General features: G+C 49.6%; 1 protein-coding gene across 2 annotated transcripts in view; it reads right to left on the bottom strand.

Annotated features, from left to right (window-relative positions):
• LOC135554320 (leucine-rich repeat-containing protein 28-like) overlaps nt 1-18,371 on the bottom strand; it is a 43,821-nt gene extending 25,450 nt beyond the window's left edge. The window contains exons 1-7 of one of the 2 annotated variants that reach the window (XM_064986559.1): nt 18,294-18,371; nt 17,605-17,787; nt 11,284-11,377; nt 10,236-10,276; nt 9,242-9,279; nt 7,155-7,292; nt 4,586-4,792 (exon numbers count right to left, since the gene is read on the bottom strand). In XM_064986559.1, coding sequence (XP_064842631.1) covers nt 4,586-4,792; nt 7,155-7,292; nt 9,242-9,279; nt 10,236-10,276; nt 11,284-11,377; nt 17,605-17,678 — 592 coding nt within the window. In that variant the 5' untranslated portion in view covers nt 17,679-17,787; nt 18,294-18,371. Of the gene's footprint in view, nt 1-4,585; nt 4,793-7,154; nt 7,293-9,241; nt 9,280-10,235; nt 10,277-11,283; nt 11,378-17,604; nt 17,788-17,957 lie in introns of both variants that reach the window. The other variant, XM_064986568.1, reaches the window with a different exon arrangement.
• Between the last annotated feature and the right edge of the window lie 1,013 nt (nt 18,372-19,384).

Here is a 19,384-nt window from a genome sequence, read left to right as displayed (position 1 = left end):
CCCACAATATTATCAGACAGGCACCCTCACAATATTATCAGACACCCCCACAATATTATCAGACAGGCACCCTCACAATATTATCAGACAGGCACCCTCACAATATTATCAGACAGGCACCCCCACAATATTATCAGACAGGCACCCCCACAATATTATCAGGCACCCTCACAATAATATCAGACAGGCACCCCCACAATATTATCAGACACCCCCACAATATTATCAGACACCCCCACAATATTATCAGACAGGCACCCCCAAAATATTATCAGACAGGCACCCCCACAATATTATCAGACAGGCACCCTCACAATATTATCAGACACCCTCACAATATTATCAGACAGGCACCCCCACAATATTATCAGACAGGCACCCCCACAATATTATCAGACAGGCACCCCCACAATATTATCAGACAGGCACCCCCACAATATTATCAGACAGGCACCCCCACAATATTATCAGACAGGCACCCCCACAATATTATCAGACAGGCACCCCCACAATATTATCAGACAGGCACCCCCACAATATTATCAGACAGGCACCCTCACAATATTATCAGACAGGCACCCTCACAATATTATCAGACAGGCACCCCCACAATATTATCAGACAGGCACCCCCACAATATTATCAGACAGGCACCCCCACAATATTATCAGACAGGCACCCCCACAATATTATCAGACAGACACCCCCACAATATTATCAGACAGACACCCCCACAATATTATCAGACAGACACCCCCACAATATTATCAGACAGGCACCCTCACAATATTATCAGACACCCCCACAATATTATCAGACAGACACCCCCACAATATTATCAGACAGGCACCCTCACAATATTATCAGACAGGCACCCCCACAATATTATCAGACAGGCACCCTCACAATATTATCAGACAGGCACCCCCACAATATTATCAGACAGGCACCCTCACAATATTATCAGACACCCCCACAATATTATCAGACAGGCACCCTCACAATATTATCAGACAGGCACCCTCACAATATTATCAGACAGGCACCCTCACAATATTATCAGACAGGCACCCCCACAATATTATCAGACAGGCACCCTCACAATATTATCAGACAGGCACCCCCACAATATTATCAGACAGGCACCCTCACAATATTATCAGACACCCCCACAATATTATCAGACAGGCACCCCCACAATATTATCAGACAGGCACCCCCACAATATTATCAGGCACCCTCACAATATTATCAGACACCCCCACAATATTATCAGACAGGCACCCCCACAATATTATCAGGCACCCTCACAATAATATCAGACAGGCACCCCCACAATATTATCAGACAGGCACCCCCACAATATTATCAGGCACCCTCACAATATTATCAGACACCCCCACAATATTATCAGACACCCCCACAATATTATCAGACAGGCACCCTCACAATATTATCAGACAGGCACCCCCACAATATTATCAGACAGGCACCCCCAAAATATTATCAGACAGGCACCCTCACAATATTATCAGGCACCCTCACAATATTATCAGACACCCCCACAATATTATCAGACAGGCACCCCCACAATATTATCAGACAGGCACCCCCACAATATTATCAGACAGGCACCCTCACAATATTATCAGACAGGCACCCTCACAATATTTTCAGACACCCTCACAATATTATCAGACAGGCACCCTCACAATATTATCAGGCACCCTCACAATATTATCAGACAGGCACCCTCACAATATTATCAGACAGGCACCCTCACAATATTATCAGACACCCCCACAATATTATCAGACAGGCACCCCCACAATATTATCAGGCACCCTCACAATATTATCAGACAGGCACCCCCACAATATTATCAGACAGGCACCCTCACAATATTATCAGACAGGCACCCTCACAATATTATCAGACAGGCACCCTCACAATATTATCAGACACCCTCACAATATTATCAGACAGGCACCCTCACAATATTATCAGACAGGCACCCTCACAATATTATCAGACAGGCACCCCCACAATATTATCAGACAGGCACCCTCACAATATTATCAGACAGGCACCCCCACAATATTATCAGTCACCCCCATCAGACAGGCACCCTCACAATATTATCAGACAGGCACCCCCACAATATTATCAGTCACCCCCATCAGACAGGCACCCCCACAATATTATCAGACAGGCACCCCCACAATATTATCAGACAGGCACCCCCACAATATTATCAGACAGGCACCCTCACAATATTATCAGACAGGCACCCCCACAATATTATCAGTCACCCCCACAATATTATCAGACAGGCACCCTCACAATATTATCAGACAGGCACCCCCACAATATTATCAGACAGGCACCCCCACAATATTATCAGACAGGCACCCCCACAATATTATCAGACAGGCACCCCCACAATATTATCAGTCACCCCCATCAGACAGGCACCCTCACAATATTATCAGACAGGCACCCCCACAATATTATCAGTCACCCCCATCAGACAGGCACCCCCACAATATTATCAGACAGGCACCCCCACAATATTATCAGACAGGCACCCCCACAATATTATCAGTCACCCCCATCAGACAGGCACCCCCACAATATTATCAGACAGGCACCCTCACAATATTATCAGACAGGCACCCTCACAATATTATCAGACAGGCACCCCCACAATATTATCAGACAGGCACCCTCACAATATTATCAGACAGGCACCCTCACAATATTATCAGACAGGCACCCCCACAATATTATCAGTCACCCCCACAATATTATCAGACAGGCACCCTCACAATATTATCAGACAGGCACCCTCACAATATTATCAGACACCCCCACAATATTATCAGACAGTCACCTCTATCAGACAGGGGTGATGTTGGGCAGGTGGGTCTGGACAGGGGTGATGTTGTGGATGTTTGTCTGGAGATAGGGCTGTGGGCAGGTGGGCCTGGACAGGGGTGATGTTGTGGATGTTTGTCTGGAGATAGGGCTGTGGGCAGGTGGGTCTGGACAGGGGTGATGTTGTGGATGTTTGTCTGGAGATAGGGCTGTGGGCAGGTGGGTCTGGACAGGGGTGATGTTGTGGATGTTTGTCTGGAGATGGGGCTGTGGGCAGGTGGGTCTGGACAGGGGTGATGTTGTGGATGTTTGTCTGGAGATGGGGCTGTGGGCAGGTGGGTCTGGACAGGGGTGATGTTGTGGATGTTTGTCTGGAGATAGGGCTGTGGGCAGGTGGGCCTGGACAGGGGTGATGTTGTGGATGTTTGTCTGGAGATAGGGCTGTGGGCAGGTGGGTCTGGACAGGGGTGATGTTGTGGATGTTTGTCTGGAGATGGGGCTGTGGGCAGGTGGGTCTGGACAGGGGTGATGTTGTGGATGTTTGTCTGGAGATGGGGCTGTGGGCAGGTGGGTCTGGACAGGGGTGATGTTGTGGATGTTTGTCTGGAGATGGGGCTGTGGGCAGGTGGGTCTGGACAGGGGTGATGTTGTGGATGTTTGTCTGTATGTTGTTGTTTGTATGTGGATGTTTTGTATTGTTAAAACTGGATACTATATAATCGGTTACTTTTGATTTCCAAAAGGGAAAACAGTCGGATTCTGATGAGGTGATACAACATCCAATAGGAATGTGAGAATCATATAGGGTCCAATAGGATTCTGATAGAGGCAATACAACATCCAATAGGAATGTGAGAATCATATAGGGTCCAATAGGATTCTGATAGAGGCAATACAACATCCAATAGGAATGTGAGAATCATAAAGGGTCCAATAGGATTCTGATGAGGTGATACAACATCCAATAGGAATGTGAGAATCATAAAGGGTCCAATAGGATTCTGATAGAGGCGATACAACATCCAATAGGAATGTGAGAATCATAAAGGGTCCAATAGGATTCTGATAGAGGCGATACAACATCCAATAGGAATGTGAGAATCATATAGGGTCCAATAGGATTCTGATAGAGGCAATACAACATCCAATAGGAATGTGAGAATCATAAAGGGTCCAATAGGATTCTGATAGAGGCAATACAACATCCAATAGGAATGTGAGAATCATAAAGGGTCCAATAGGATTCTGATAGAGGTGATACAACATCCAATAGGAACGTGAGAATCATAAAGGGTCCAATAGGATTCTGATAGAGGTGATACAGGTAGAGAGGTGAGTTGGCTAACAGCCATACTGAGTTGGTTGAGGCTGTGGTGACCTCTGACCCCATACTAACCTAGGGGTAGAGAGGTGAGTTGGTCAACAGCCATACTGAGCTGGTTGAGGCTGTGTTGAACTCTGACCCTATTCTAACCTAAGGGTAGAGAGGTGAGTTGGTTAGCAGCCATACTGAGCTCTTTGAGGCTGTGTTGAACTCTGACCCCATACTAACCTAAGGGTAGAGAGGTGAGTTGGTTAGCAGCCATACTGAGCTGGTTGAGGCTGTGTTGAACTCTGACCCCATACTAACCTAGGGGTAGAGAGGTGAGTTGGTTAGCAGCCATACTGAGCTGGTTGAGGCTGTGTTGAACTCTGACCCCATACTAACCTAGGGGTAGAGAGGTGAGTTGGTTAGCAGCCATACTGAGCTCGTTGAGGCTGTGGAGTTGGCAGAGCTGTCTGGGGAAGCTGGTCAGGTTGTTCCTGTCAGCAGTGAGACACTGGAGAGACAGACACTGGTGCAGCCGCTCTGGGAGACGCACCAACACATTCCTACTGACATCCAGGGTCTCTAGGTCACACAGGGCTCCAATCTCTGTGTGAGAGAGAAATGAAAGAGGTCACATAGGGCTCCAATCTCAGTTAGGACACAGAGACAGAGAGAGAGACAGAGAGAGAGAGACAGACAGAGAGACAGAGAGACAGAGAGACACACAGAGATGTTTATTATCTATGCATAGTCAATTTACCCCTACCTACATGTGCAAATGACCTCAAACTGTACCCCCGCACACTGACTCGGTACCGGTACCCCCTGTATATAGCCTTCTTATTTTATTGTTACTCATTCTTTTTTTTACATTTGTTTATTTAGTAAATATTTTCTTAACTTGTATTTTTCTTAAACAGCATTGTTGGTTAAGGGCTTGTAATACAACACCTGCCGTATTCAGCGCATGTAACAAATACAACATGATTAGTATGGCTGACCCTGTAAAACACCACTTCACTGACTCTTTCAGGTGTAACAAATACAACATGATGAGTATGGCTGACCCTGTAAAACACCACTTCACTGACTCTTTCAGGTGTAACAAATACAACATGATTAGTATGGCTGACCCTGTAAAACACCACTTCACTGACTCTTTCAGGTGTAACAAATACAACATGATTAGTATGACTGACCCTGTAAAACACCACTTCACTGACTCTTTCAGGTGTAACAAATACAACATGATTAGTATGGCTGACCCTGTAAAACACCACTTCACTGACTCTTTCAGGTGTAACAAATACAACATGATTAGTATGACTGACCCTGTAAAACACCACTTCACTGACTCTTTCAGGTGTAACATATACAACATGATCAGTATGGCTGACCCTGTAAAACACCACTTCACTGACTCTTTCAGGTGTAACAAATACAACATGATTAGTATGACTGACCCTGTAAAACACCACTTCACTGACTCTTTCAGGTGTAACAAATACAACATGATTAGTATGGCTGACCCTGTAAAACACCACTTCACTGACTCTTTCAGGTGTAACAAATACAACATGATTAGTATGGCTGACCCTGTAAAACACCACTTCACTGACTCTTTCAGGTGTAACAAATACAACATGATTAGTATGACTGACCCTGTAAAACACCACTTCACTGACTCTTTCAGGTGTAACAAATACAACATGATTAGTATGGCTGACCCTGTAAAACACCACTTCACTGACTCTTTCAGGTGTAACAAATACAACATGATTAGTATGACTGACCCTGTAAAACACCACTTCACTGACTCTTTCAGGTGTAACAAATACAACATGATTAGTATGGCTGACCCTGTAAAACACCACTTCACTGACTCTTTCAGGTGTAACAAATACAACATGATGAGTATGGCTGACCCTGTAAAACACCACTTCACTGACTCTTTCAGGTGTAACAAATACAACATGATTAGTATGGCTGACCCTGTAAAACACCACTTCACTGACTCTTTCAGGTGTAACAAATACAACATGATTAGTATGGCTGACCCTGTAAAACACCACTTCACTGACTCTTTCAGGTGTAACAAATACAACATGATGAGTATGGCTGACCCTGTAAAACACCACTTCACTGACTCTTTCAGGTGTAACAAATACAACATGATTAGTATGACTGACCCTGTAAAACACCACTTCACTGACTCTTTCAGGTGTAACAAATACAACATGATGAGTATGGCTGACCCTGTAAAACACCACTTCACCGGTCAGTCTTACCTGGAGACAGGTATTTCAGCTGGTTGTTGGTCAGTCTTACCTGGAGGCAGGTATTTCAGCTGGTTGTGGGTCAGTCTTACCTGGAGGCAGGTATTTCAGCTGGTTGTTGGTCAGTCTTACCTGGAGACAGGTATTTCAGCTGGTTGTTTGTCAGTCTTACCTGGAGGCAGGTATTTCAGCTGGTTGTGGGTCAGTCTTACCTGGAGGCAGGTATTTCAGCTGGTTGTTGGTCAGTCTTACCTGGAGGCAGGTATTTCAGCTGGTTGTTGGTCAGTCTTACCTGGAGACAGGTATTTCAGCTGGTTGTTGGTCAGTCTTACCTGGAGACAGGTATTTCAGCTGGTTGTTGGTCAGTCTTACCTGGAGACAGGTATTTCAGCTGGTTGTTGGTCAGTCTTACCTGGAGACAGGTATTTCAGCTGGTTGTTGGTCAGTCTTACCTGGAGACAGGTATTTTAGCTGGTTGTTGGTCAGTCTTACCTGGAGGCAGGTATTTCAGCTGGTTGTTGGTCAGTCTTACCTGGAGACAGGTATTTCAGCTGGTTGTTGGCCAGTCTTACCTGGAGGCAGGTATTTCAGCTGGTTGTTGGCCAGTCTTACCTGGAGGCAGGTATTTCAGCTGGTTGTTTGTCAGTCTTACCTGGAGACAGGTATTTCAGCTGGTTGTTGGTCAGTCTTACCTGGAGGCAGGTATTTCAGCTGGTTGTTGGCCAGTCTCAGGTGTCGTAAGGACCTCAGCCTGCCGATCTCTGGACAGATGACTTGCAGAGCGTTGTCACTCAGGTCTAAAGACTGCAGCCTGGACAGGTTACCTATAGCTGAGGACAGGACACCTACAGCTGAGGACAGGTTACCTACAGCTGAGGACAGGTTACCTATAGCTGAGGACAGGTTACCTATAGCTGAGGACAGGACACCTACAGCTGAGGACAGGTTACCTACAGCTGAGGACAGGTTACCTATAGCTGAGGACAGGTTACCTACAGCTGAGGACAGGTTACCTATAGCTGAGGACAGGTTACCTATAGCTGAGGACAGGACACCTACAGCTGAGGACAGGTTACCTATAGCTGAGGACAGGACAGGTTACCTACAGCTGAGGACAGGTTACCTATAGCTGAGGACAGGTTACCTATAGCTGAGGACAGGTTACCTATAGCTGAGGACAGGTTACCTATAGCTGAGGACAGGTTACCTATAGCTGAGGACAGGTTACCTATAGCTGAGGACAGGTTACCTATAGCTGAGGACAGGTTACCTATAGCTGAGGACAGGTTACCTACAGCTGAGGACAGGTTACCTATAGCTGAGGACAGGTTACCTATAGCTGAGGACAGGTTACCTATAGCTGAGGACAGGTTACCTATAGCTGAGGACAGGTTACCTATAGCTGAGGACAGGTTACCTATAGCTGAGGACAGGTTACCTACAGCTGAGGACAGGTTACCTATAGCTGAGGACAGGTTACCTATAGCTGAGGACAGGTTACCTATAGCTGAGGACAGGTTACCTATAGCTGAGGACAGGTTACCTATAGCTGAGGACAGGTTACCTATAGCTGAGGACAGGTTACCTATAGCTGAGGACAGGCATCTTAAAAGGTGATGTTTACACTACCATACTATATAAGATAGAACCTCCTCAATGGTAACTGGTTATCAGCAACTCAGAAAACATTATACAGTCAGATATTTGGCTTCAATACAACTGTTTGTTTACTGTGTAAACCTTCAAATGACAACACTGGTTGGAATACCTGTATGTGTATTTATTATGGATCCCCATTAGTTTCTGTTGCCAAGGCAGCAGCTACTCTTCCTGGGGTTTATTATGGATCCCCATTAGTTCCTGTTGCCAAGGCAGCAGCTACTCTTCCTGGGGTTTATTATGGATCCCCATTAGTTCCTGTTGCCAAGGCAGCAGCTACTCTTCCTGGGGTTTATTATGGATCCCCATTAGTTCCTGTTGCCAAGGCAGCAGCTACTCTTCCTGGGGTTTATTATGGATCCCCATTAGTTCCTGTTGCCAAGGCAGCAGCTACTCTTCCTGGGGTTTATTATGGATCCCCATTAGTTCCTGCCAAGGCAGCAGCTACTCTTCCTGGGGTTCATTATGGATCCCCATTAGTTCCTGTTGCCAAGGCAGCAGCTACTCTTCCTGGGGTTTATTATGGATCCCCATTAGTTCCTGCCAAGGCAGCAGCTACTCTTCCTGGGGTTTATTATGGATCCCCATTAGTTCCTGTTGCCAAGGCAGCAGCTACTCTTCCTGGGGTTTATTATGGATCCCCATTAGTTCCTGCCAAGGCAGCAGCTACATTTCACAACACATTAAGTGTGTTCCCTTGGACCACTCCTCTACTACCACATATCTAAAATCCAAAATGTGTGTACGTGTGTATAGTGCCTTTGTTTTGGTGTGTTTGTGTGCACATGTCTGTGCCTGTGTTGGTGTTGTTCACAGCCCCTGCTGTTCAATAAGGTGCATTGTTTTATATGATTCTACTGCTGCCTCAGTTACTTGATGTGGAATAGAGTTCCATGTCGTCATGGCTCTATGTAGTACTGTAGAATAGAGTTCCATGTTGTCATGGCTCTATGTAGTACTGTAGAATAGAGTTCCATGTAGTCATGGCTCTATGTAGTACTGTAGAATAGAGTTCCATGTCGTCATGGCTCTATGTAGTACTGACAAGGTGTTGAATGTAAGTAACTCAGTGTAATAGTATCAGCCTCTACTAAATGACTGAAGATCATTGAGAAATCACCTTCAGGAACACAGGTTATATTGTTGGAATGCAGATACCTTGAAGAGACAAAGAGCAATGACACTTTAAAATATTGACAAGTGTCAAGAAGTAAAAAGTACCAAACATGTGAAAGACCATAACGGTTGATTACTTTCCCATAATGGATCTGTAACTGTAGTGCCATCTAGTGGACGCATGCAAACTGCTGGTCCAACAGTTCCTATGCATTCCTGCCCGATGTCTTTCATACACTTGGAGCTCTATTAAGTTGGGGCACTTCTATACTTACAGCTCTATTAAACGGGGGAGCTGCTATACTTACAGCTCTATTAAGTTGGGGCACTTCTATACTTACAGATCTATTAAATAGGGGCGCTTCTATACTTACACCTCTATTAAGTTGGGGAGCTTCTATACTTACAGCTCTATTAAGTTGGGGAGCTTCTATACTTACAGATCTACTAAATAGGGGAGCTTCTATACTTACAGATCTACTAAATAGGGGAGCTTCTATACTTACAGCTCTATTAAGTTGGGGAGCTTCTATAATTACAGCTCTATTAAGTTGGGGAGCTTCTATACTTACAGCTCTATTAAGTTGGGGAGCTGCTATACTTACAGCTCTATTAAGTTGGGGAGCTTCTATACTTACAGCTCTATTAAGTTGGGGAGCTTCTATACTTACAGCTCTATTAAGTTGGGGAGCTTCTATACTTACAGCTCTATTAAGTTGGGGAGCTTCTATACTTACAGCTCTATTAAGTTGGGGAGCTTCTATACTTACAGCTCTATTACGTTGGGGAGCTGCTATACTTACAGCTCTATTAAGTTGGGGAGCTTCTATACTTACAGCTCTATTAAGTTGGGGAGCTTCTATACTTACAGCTCTATTAAGTTGGGGAGCTTCTATACTTACAGCTCTATTACGTTGGGGAGCTGCTATACTTACAGCTCTATTACGTTGGGGAGCTGCTATACTTACAGCTCTAAGTTGGGGAGCTGCTATACTTACAGCTCTATTAGGTTGGGGAGCTTCTGTGCTAGATTATCAGGCTGCAGAAAGGAGAGAAAGCATCTTTTTAGAACACAGACCACAATGCAAATGATAGAAAACTGACATCACTAAGAGCTAGGCTACAGAATGAGAGTTACCACACATAAATACTGGATCTAAACTATGCCGGACAGACACCTAGCTCTGGTCCAAGGTGTTACGTAACAGCCTGGACCAGAGACCCCACCAGACCATACCAGCGTGGTGAGAGAGTTCTGGACCAGAGACCCCACCAGTCTGTACCAGCGTGGTGAGAGTTCTGGACCAGAAAACCCACCAGTCCGTACCAGCGTGGTGAGAGAGTTCTGGACCAGAGACCCCACCAGACCGTACCAGCGTGGTGAGAGAGTTCTGGACCAGAGACCCCACCAGACCGTACCAGCGTGGTGAGAGAGTTCTGGACCAGAGACCCCACCAATCCGTACCAGCGTGGTGAGAGAGTTCTGGACCAGAGACCCCACCAGTCTGTACCAGCGTGGTGAGAGTTCTGGACCAGAAAACCCACCAGTCCGTACCAGCGTGGTGAGAGAGTTCTGGACCAGAGACCCCACCAGACCGTACCAGCGTGGTGAGAGAGTTCTGGACCAGAGACCTCACCAGACCGTACCAGCGTGGTGAGAGAGTTCTGGACCAGAGACCCCACCAATCCGTACCAGCGTGGTGAGAGTTCTGGACCAGAGACCCCACCAGGCCGTACCAGCGTGGTGAGAGAGTTCTGGACCAGAGACCCCACCAGTCCGTACCAGCGTGGTGAGAGTTCTGGACCAGAGACCCCACCAGTCCGTACTAGCGTGGTGAGAGAGTTCTGGACCAGAGACCCCACCAACCGTACCAGCGTGGTGAGAGAGTTCTGGACCAGAGACCCCACCAGCGTGGTGAGAGAGTTCTGGACCAGAGACCCCACCAGTCCGTACCAGCGTGGTGAGAGAGTTCTGGACCAGAGACCCCACCAGTCCGTACCAGCGTGGTGAGAGAGTTCTGGACCAGAGACCCCACCAGTCCGTACCAGCGTGGTGAGAGAGTTCCTCTTCATATAAAGCCTCTGTAGAAACTGTAGTCCTTCATCTTTCAGCAGCTCAACCGGAAAGTTGTTCAGGTTCCTGTAGTTGAGGAACAGTTGAATAAAGGCTAGCACATATAACTTACATTTAACACATAGTAACATGCCTTAATAAAACACACCTGTAGTTGAGGAACAGTTGAATAAAGACTAGCACATATAACTTACTGTAATGACCTGCCTAGATCATAAATGAACAATTGTCCAGACAGAGGCTTGAGTTTGCGAATTGACGGTTTATTAAACCAACTTTACACAGGCTACTGTTTGGGCCGTAGCACACGCCAAAAAGATGACAGATAACCCACAAGCCAATCGTGACCTTCTCTTGGGAAGCCCAGACATAAGAGAGAGAGAATAAAGGCTGAACCTGGTCTTAACTTCCAATGCTCCACCCCCCTGCCCAACCCCCCTCCAAGCCACTCCGCCAACCACCAGGATGCCCGGCATCAGAACATTCCAGGCATTCCCGTGATTGGCAGATAGCAGGTTGATTGACATGTCGGACCCCGCGAACACCGGGTACTGGTCAGTACAACACAACCACCTCCTAGCCTAACACATAACACACAGCTGTCTGTGCGGGTCGCTACACAGCCCCCCCACCAAAAAGTCCCTCGTCCCCGAGGGAACAAACAAAGTCTCTGAAGCGACCCGGAGGTCTCCTTTGCCTGCGTGGCCGTGATGGTCGCAGAGTGCCCCTCTGGGAACCAGGGGATGAAGGCAGGGATATGGGGGACAAGGAAGCGGGAACGGGTAATACAGTCCGTGGCTCTGGGGAACCACGCGGTGACACAGGGGGGGAGACAGGGGGAGTGGGCTGTCTGGAGCCTTGTCTGCGGCACCTGTGGGTGGGTGCCTGGAGAATGTCATTGCCAGAGAGGGGAATTGTGGGGGTTCCTGGGGTTTGGGGAAAAGAGGCCCCTCTGTATGGGGCTAACCTGTCCCGGTGCAGTGCCACCTTTCTCCCCCTGGGAGGAAGCTGCACCCGGTACACAACCTCCCCTACCCTCTCCAGGACACTGCAGGGTCCCACCCAGTGACTGTCCAACTTGGGGCATCTGCCTTTTTTCCTTAGGGGCTGTAGACCCAGACCAGCTCCCCAGCCACAAAGTGCCTTCCCGGGTGTGCACGTCATAGTTCCTTTTCTGCCTCACACCTGCATTCACCAGCTGCTCTCTGGCGAAGGTGTGGGCTGTCTCCAGGCGGTCCTGGAGTCTCCGGGCATACTCCGGCCCCGGAGGAACATGAGGGCTATCCAGGGGCCGACCAAACGCCATCTCCGCAGGGGTGCGGATCTCTCTCCCCAGCATGAGGAGGGCAGGCGTGCAGGAGGTGGAGTCTTGGACAGCGGAGCGGCATGCCATGAGGACCATAGGCAGGTGCTTGTCCCAGTCACGCTGGTGTTTGGAAGAGACGATGGCCAGCTGCTGTCCAAGCGTTTTGTTGAAGCGCTCCACAAGGCCATCACTTTGAGGATGGAGAGGAGTAGTGCGGGTCTTGTGCATACCCAGCCTCTCACACATGGTGGCGAACACACGGGACTCAAAGTTTCTGCCTTGGTCACTGTGGATGGACTCTGCAGCTCCAAACCTGCTGAACATCCCCGCTGTCAGGGCGTCGACGATGGTCTCTGCCTCCTGGTCAGGCAGAGCATAGGCCTCGGGCCATTTTGTGAAATAGTCCATGGCCGTGAGCACCCAGCGGTTTCCACTGTCTGTGGTGGGGAACGGCCCAACTACATCCACTCCCACCCTCTCCATGGGAGCCCCCACTGGGAACTGTTGGAGCTGAGCATGAGAGCGGCCTGGGGGGCCCTTTCTCGCTGTGCAGTTGTCACAGCGGCGACAAAAGTCCTCCACATCCCTCTTGTGCTGCCCCCAGTAGAAGCCCTGACGGAGACGGCGCAGGGTTTTTGTGACCCCAAAGTGTCCAGTCCCCACCCCCCCATGAGTACTCTGGAGCACAGCCTCCCGCAATGCTTTTGGGACCACCACCTGCCACCTCTCCTCTCCCGTAGCTGACTCCTTCCATGCCCGCTGTAGCACGCCATCAGCCAGCCGCAGTCTCTCAAACTTCGACCACAACCCTTTGGTTGCGAGTGAGAGCGCTGTCACCTCTTCCCATGGTGGCCTCACCTGCGCCTCTACCCACTGTAGCACTGGCTGTAGGTCTGTGTCCCGTCCCTGCTGCTGCCGCCATTCAGCCACGTCGACAGTCTGCAGCTCGCAGCAGACAGGCCCGCTCGCCCGACACACTGTGGCACAGACACCCTCCTCTGCCCGCAGCTCTCTCTCCGTCCCTCTCTCCGTTCACAGTGGCGGCAGCCGTCTGCAGTACAGGGCCGACGGGACATGGCGTCGGCGTTGGAGTGGCGTGCCCCTGCCCTGTGCACCACCGTGAAGTCATACGGCTGAAGCTCCTCCAACCAGCGTGCCACCTGCCCCTCTGGCTCTCTGAAAGACATGAGCCACTGGAGAGCAGAGTGGTCAGTCCTTACAGTAAAGGGCAGACCACCCAGGTAGTACTTGAAGTGTTTGACGGAAGCCACAACAGCCAAGAGCTCCCGCCGGGTGACACAGTAGCGGCGCTCATGTTTGTCAAATGTTTTGCTGAAGTACGCCACCACTCTCTCCCCCTCTGGCCCCACCTGGGCCAGCACCCCACCCATGCCCACATTGCTCGCGTCTGTGTCCAGGATAAAGGGCAAGGTGAGGTCAGGGGGGGCGAGCACGGGGGCCCCGATCAGTGCACGTTTGAGGGTGTTGAACGCCTCCTCACACTCCACTGTCCAAGTGAAAGCCTTGTCCTTCGGCAGCAGGCGGTTCAGTGGAGCAGCAACGCTTGAGAAGTCCCGTACAAACCTCCTGTAGTACGAGGCCAGGCCCAGGAAGCTCTTCAGCTGACGCTGGTCGGTGGGGGTGGGCCAGTCTCTGACAGCCCCTACCTTGTCCTCCATGGTGCTGATCCCCTCCTTCCCCACTCGGTGGCCCAAGAAGGACACCTCTCTCCTCATGAAGTGGCACTTCTCGGGGTGGAGCTTCAGACCTGCGGCAGCCACCCTCTCCAGCACACGCCGTAGCGCCCCCAGGGCTGACTGGAAGGAGCTGCCATGGGCCAGGATGTCATCGAGGTATACCAGACACTGCTGTCGGGGGATGCCATCCAGCACCCTGTCCATCAAACGCTCAAAAGTAGCTGGAGCATTGCACAGGCCAAAGCACAGGACCTTGAACTGCCAGTGTCCTCTGTTAGTGGAGAACGCAGTTTTGGCTCTGGCCTCTGGGGAGAGGGGCACCTGCCAGTAGCCACTGCGGAGGTCTAGTGAGGAGAACCAGGAGGACCCCCTAACCAGGTCCAGCGACTCATCGATACGTGGTATGGGGTATGAGTCCTTCCTGGTTACCTCATTCAGCCGCCTGTAGTCCGCACAGAACCTCAGCTTGCCCCCTTCTTCGGAACCATGACGACTGGCGCCGCCCAGGGGCTGTCTGAGGGCTCAATGAAGTCTGCCCGCTGCATCTCCAACACAGCCTTGTCTGCCGCCTCCTGGCGTGCCAGCGGGATACGGCGGGGACGCATCTTGATGGGTCGAGCATCACCTGTGTCGATCTCATGCTGCACCAGATGAGTCTGACCCACCTCTTCCTCACTCAACGCAAAACTGTCTCTGAATTCAAACAGCAACTGCCACAACCGTTCCTGCTGCTCGGGGTCAAGACCAACACAGTTCCTCCCCCATATCTCCCTCACTGCAGACAGTGTCCTCTCCTTTCCCATCTGGGGTAGCTGGGCTGGGGGGGTTGTGGCCCGGGCTCACAGAGGGCTGTGTCATGGAGGTAGCTGGGGGAATGTAACACACCGCCGTAGGTGACAGGGGGACTGGGGAAAAGTCACACACAGCTGTGGGGGAGGGGGCGCAGCCATGAGTCTCTGCTGCTTTAACTGTTGGAGTAAAGGGTTTGTTGGGTTGAGTGAATGTGACATTAGGGAGAGCCATGGTGACTTCCGTCCCTCCCTGGAAGCTCAGTGTGCCCCTATTTAGGTCTAACTGGCAGCCTGTGCTCCTAAGAAAGTCCAACCCCAGGATACAAGGGTCCTGCACAGCCGCCACCCACACAGGATGACGCACAGTCCTGCCCCCTACTGTCAGAGTCATTATTCCCTTCCCTTTCATGGGTGCCAGCTCACCTGTGACTGTGCGGAGCTGCACAGTTGTAGGCTCACACTGAGTCCAACCTGGCACAATATCTGGCCTCACCAGGGTTACTGTGGACCCAGTGTCCACCAGGGCGGAGCAGGGCACCCCCTCCACAGTGACAGGGACATGACAAAAGTCCCCAACACAGGTCCGGCCCACCACAACAACAGGCTCCATCCGCTTGCCCTCGTCTGCTTCTGGGGGAAGTGGAGCCTTGCTTCCCCGTCTGTGCCGGTGGGCTCCTCCTGAAGATGATGGTGGTTGGGATAGAAAGCCAGGGGTCCGCACTACCCGGTCTATGCGGACCCCGAGCCGTTTCCCTGAGCTCTGGGGGACATGGGGCAATCTCGGCGCAGATGGCCTGGCTGGCCACAACCCCAGCAGACCCTGGGACCAGGGCTTGTGTTTCGTGCCGCCTGTAGCGACACAGCCCGAATGAGTTTTGTCATTTCGGCCACCCAAGCAGGCTTTTCCGGCTCCGGGCTGCTCTGCCCCCAGCTCGCACAGAGGGTGTGTCTCCCTGCACCCCCACCAAAGCCCCAGCTGAAGCCCCAGCCCACACCAGCTCCCTCTCCAAAGCCATCTCCAAGGCTGTCTGCAATGACTCAGGATGAGCCAGCTGGGTCTGTATGCGCAGCTCCGTAGGAGAGAGCGCCCGTATGAACTGGTCCCGTGCTAGCTCGCTCTGCACGGAGGGGGGCATGTGAGCATATGCCCGCCGAGAGAGGCTCTCAATGTCATTAGCTAGCACCCGTAGAGGCTCTCCAGGCTGCCTGCGTCTATTACTCAGTTCGGAGCGCAGTAGCCTGGGCTGTACACACTGTCCATAGCGCCTCCTCAGTGCTCCCACTAAAGCACCATAATCATGCCTGTCCTCGGGGCTAATCAATATCAAACAGGCCAGAGCTTCATCCGTGAGGCATAAAGCCAACTGCAGTGCCCTTTCTTCATCCGACCACCCCCTAAAATGAGCTAACAGTTCAAACTGAGCATGAAAAGCTTCCCAATCCGCCTTACCGGAATACTTCGGGGTCTTAACAGATACGGACGCAGCCAGGAACTGGGCGCCGCCATGTTTGTTTACATCCTGAGCCCCAGATTCCTCGTCACGCCGCGTCGACGTCGCCACTTCGGTCCGCCCACCAGAATCCGCGCGAAATACAGTCGACGAAGCACTCATGCCCGCTTCAGCCGCCATCGCTCTAACGTCCTCCCTCAAGCGGCCTCTGCGCTCCGACGCCCTGGCGATCTCCTCAGACAGAACCCCCGATGTCCATTCACACGCACCTCCTTGGCCATAATCGTCCCCTACCTCCACCTTCACTTTCGGATTCCCTCGACGCATTTTCAATCCCCGTTCTCACCTATGGTAGCTAGCCACATAAGTCAGCTAGCTAGCTGGCTAACTTGTAACAACGTTTTTACTTCTGACACCAATGTAATGACCTGCCTAGATCATAAATGAACAATTGTCCAGACAGAGGCTTGAGTTTGCGAATTGACGGTTTATTAAACCAACTTTACACAGGCTACTGTTTGGGCCGTAGCACACGCCAAAAAGATGACAGATAACCCACAAGCCAATCGTGACCTTCTCTTGGGAAGCCCAGACATAAGAGAGAGAGAATAAAGGCTGAACCTGGTCTTAACTTCCAATGCTCCACCCCCTGCCCAACCCCCCTCCAAGCCACTCCGCCAACCACCAGGATGCCCGGCATCAGAACATTCCAGGCATTCCCGTGATTGGCAGATAGCAGGTTGATTGACATGTCGGACCCCGCGAACACCGGGTACTGGTCAGTACAACACAACCACCTCCTAGCCTAACACATAACACACAGCTGTCTGTGCGGGTCGCTACATTACATTTAACACATAGTAACATGCCTTAATAAAACACACCTGTAGTTGAGGAACAGTTGAATAAAGGCTAGCACATATAACTTACATTTAACACATAGTAACATGCCTTAATAAAACACACCTGTAGTTGAGGAACAGTTGAATAAAGGCTAGCACATATAACTTACATTTAACACATAGTAACATGCCTTAATAAAACACACCTGTAGTTGAGGAACAGGTTCTTGTGACGCTCCTGCTTGGCCATGCAGATCGCCTCCTGCAGCTCAGACGCCATGGCAACAAGGAAGCACTGTCACTTCCTGTACCTTTCCTGGTCTTCTTTCTGAACCACGGCCGTCACTTCCTGTACCTTCCCTGGTCTTCTTTCTGAACCACGGCTACACCTTAAAGAGGAAAATAAACAGGAAAACAACAGAGATGTTCCCATAATCAGACTGGGACCACGATGCATTGGCAAAGTATAACGCCTACGTGTGCAATAGTTGGATACAATAAAACACAATGTTTTATTCATAAATCAGACATACAGCTTGGTCGAATGTCCAAAACATACCGTAGGAAAGATGCTAGCTAGCTAGTAACGTTAGCTAGTTCTACCAGCAGTATCTTCGGTCCTACTGTACTGTAACTTGCGAGCTAACGTTAGCATAACAGTTACGTTGTTATATGCCATGCAGAGCAAGCTAACGTTAGCTGCGAGCACTTGGGTCTTCCTTGGCAATGTGTGCAAAACAAACAGTTAACTTATGTAACTAGCTAGCCAGCCATGTATGGACAATTAACACCAACATTATCAAACGTTTCAAAACAGTAGCTGGCTTCTTTGAAAGCACATCTCCATGTGAACTGCTTATTCATGTCAAACTGTTAGCTTAGCTACTTCCTTTACCTTCTTGCAGAAGCAATGTTTGTAAAGCCTCATCACGTCCCTGTAGGCACGTCTTGATATTTTATCAACAGACGTAAAAGTCCACGGCGACGTCATTGACTGGAGCCCGGATGTGAGTTGTTTGCCGGTTGTTGTAGTTTTTGAGGCATCGTAACGATTCTAGCTTTAGCGACACGGGGACGCTCTTCCCCCAGAACCAAATGCACCATACATCAGTGTCTTTGAGACAATGTCTGGATCGTCTCAGAACATGTATACAGTGGCATACTGAAATAAGCATATCAGGTACAGCAAGAGTTCCCAAACTTTTTCACTCAGGCCCCCCTTCCAGCATTGGGGAACATCGTTTTGCTTATAATATACACTACCGGTCAAAAGTTTTAAAACACCTCTTCATTCAAGGGTTTTTCTTATTTTAACTTTTTTTTTTTTTTACTATTTTCTAAATTGTAGAATAATAGTGAATACATCAAAACTATGAAATAACACATGGAATCATGTAGTAAAAAAAAGCGCAATTGGCCCAGCGTCGTCCGGGTTAGGGAGGGTTTGGCTGGAAGGGATATCCTTGTCTCATCCCGCACCAGCGACTCCTGTGCGGGCCGGGCGCAGTGCACGCTGATCAGGTCGCCAGGTGTACAGTGTTTCCTCCTACACATTGGTGCGGCTGGCTTCCGGGTTGGATGGGCGTTGTGTCAAGAAGCAGTGCAGCAAGGTTGGGTTGTGTTTCGGAGGACGCATGGCTCTCGACCTTCGCCTCTCCTGATTCTGTACGGGAGTTGCAGCGATGAGACAAGACTAACTATCAATTGGAAACCATGGAATTGGGGAGAATTATTATTATTTTTAAATAATGATGGAGGCCACTGATTTCTTGGGGACCTTCAATGCTGCATAATTGTTTCGGTACCCTTCCCCAGATCTGTGCCTCGACACAATCCTGTCTTGGAGGACAATTCCTTTGACCTCATAGCTTGGTTTTGGCTCTGAAATTCACTGTTAACTGTGGGACCTTATGTAGACAGGTGTGTGCCTTTCTAAATCATGTCCAATCAATTGAATTTACCTCAGGTGATCTCCAATCAAGTTGT

Source organism: Oncorhynchus masou, chromosome 2 (assembly GCF_036934945.1).
Source record: "Oncorhynchus masou masou isolate Uvic2021 chromosome 2, UVic_Omas_1.1, whole genome shotgun sequence".
Taxonomy (NCBI): domain Eukaryota; kingdom Metazoa; phylum Chordata; class Actinopteri; order Salmoniformes; family Salmonidae; genus Oncorhynchus; species Oncorhynchus masou.
This window is presented reverse-complemented; position numbering and strand designations above follow the sequence as displayed.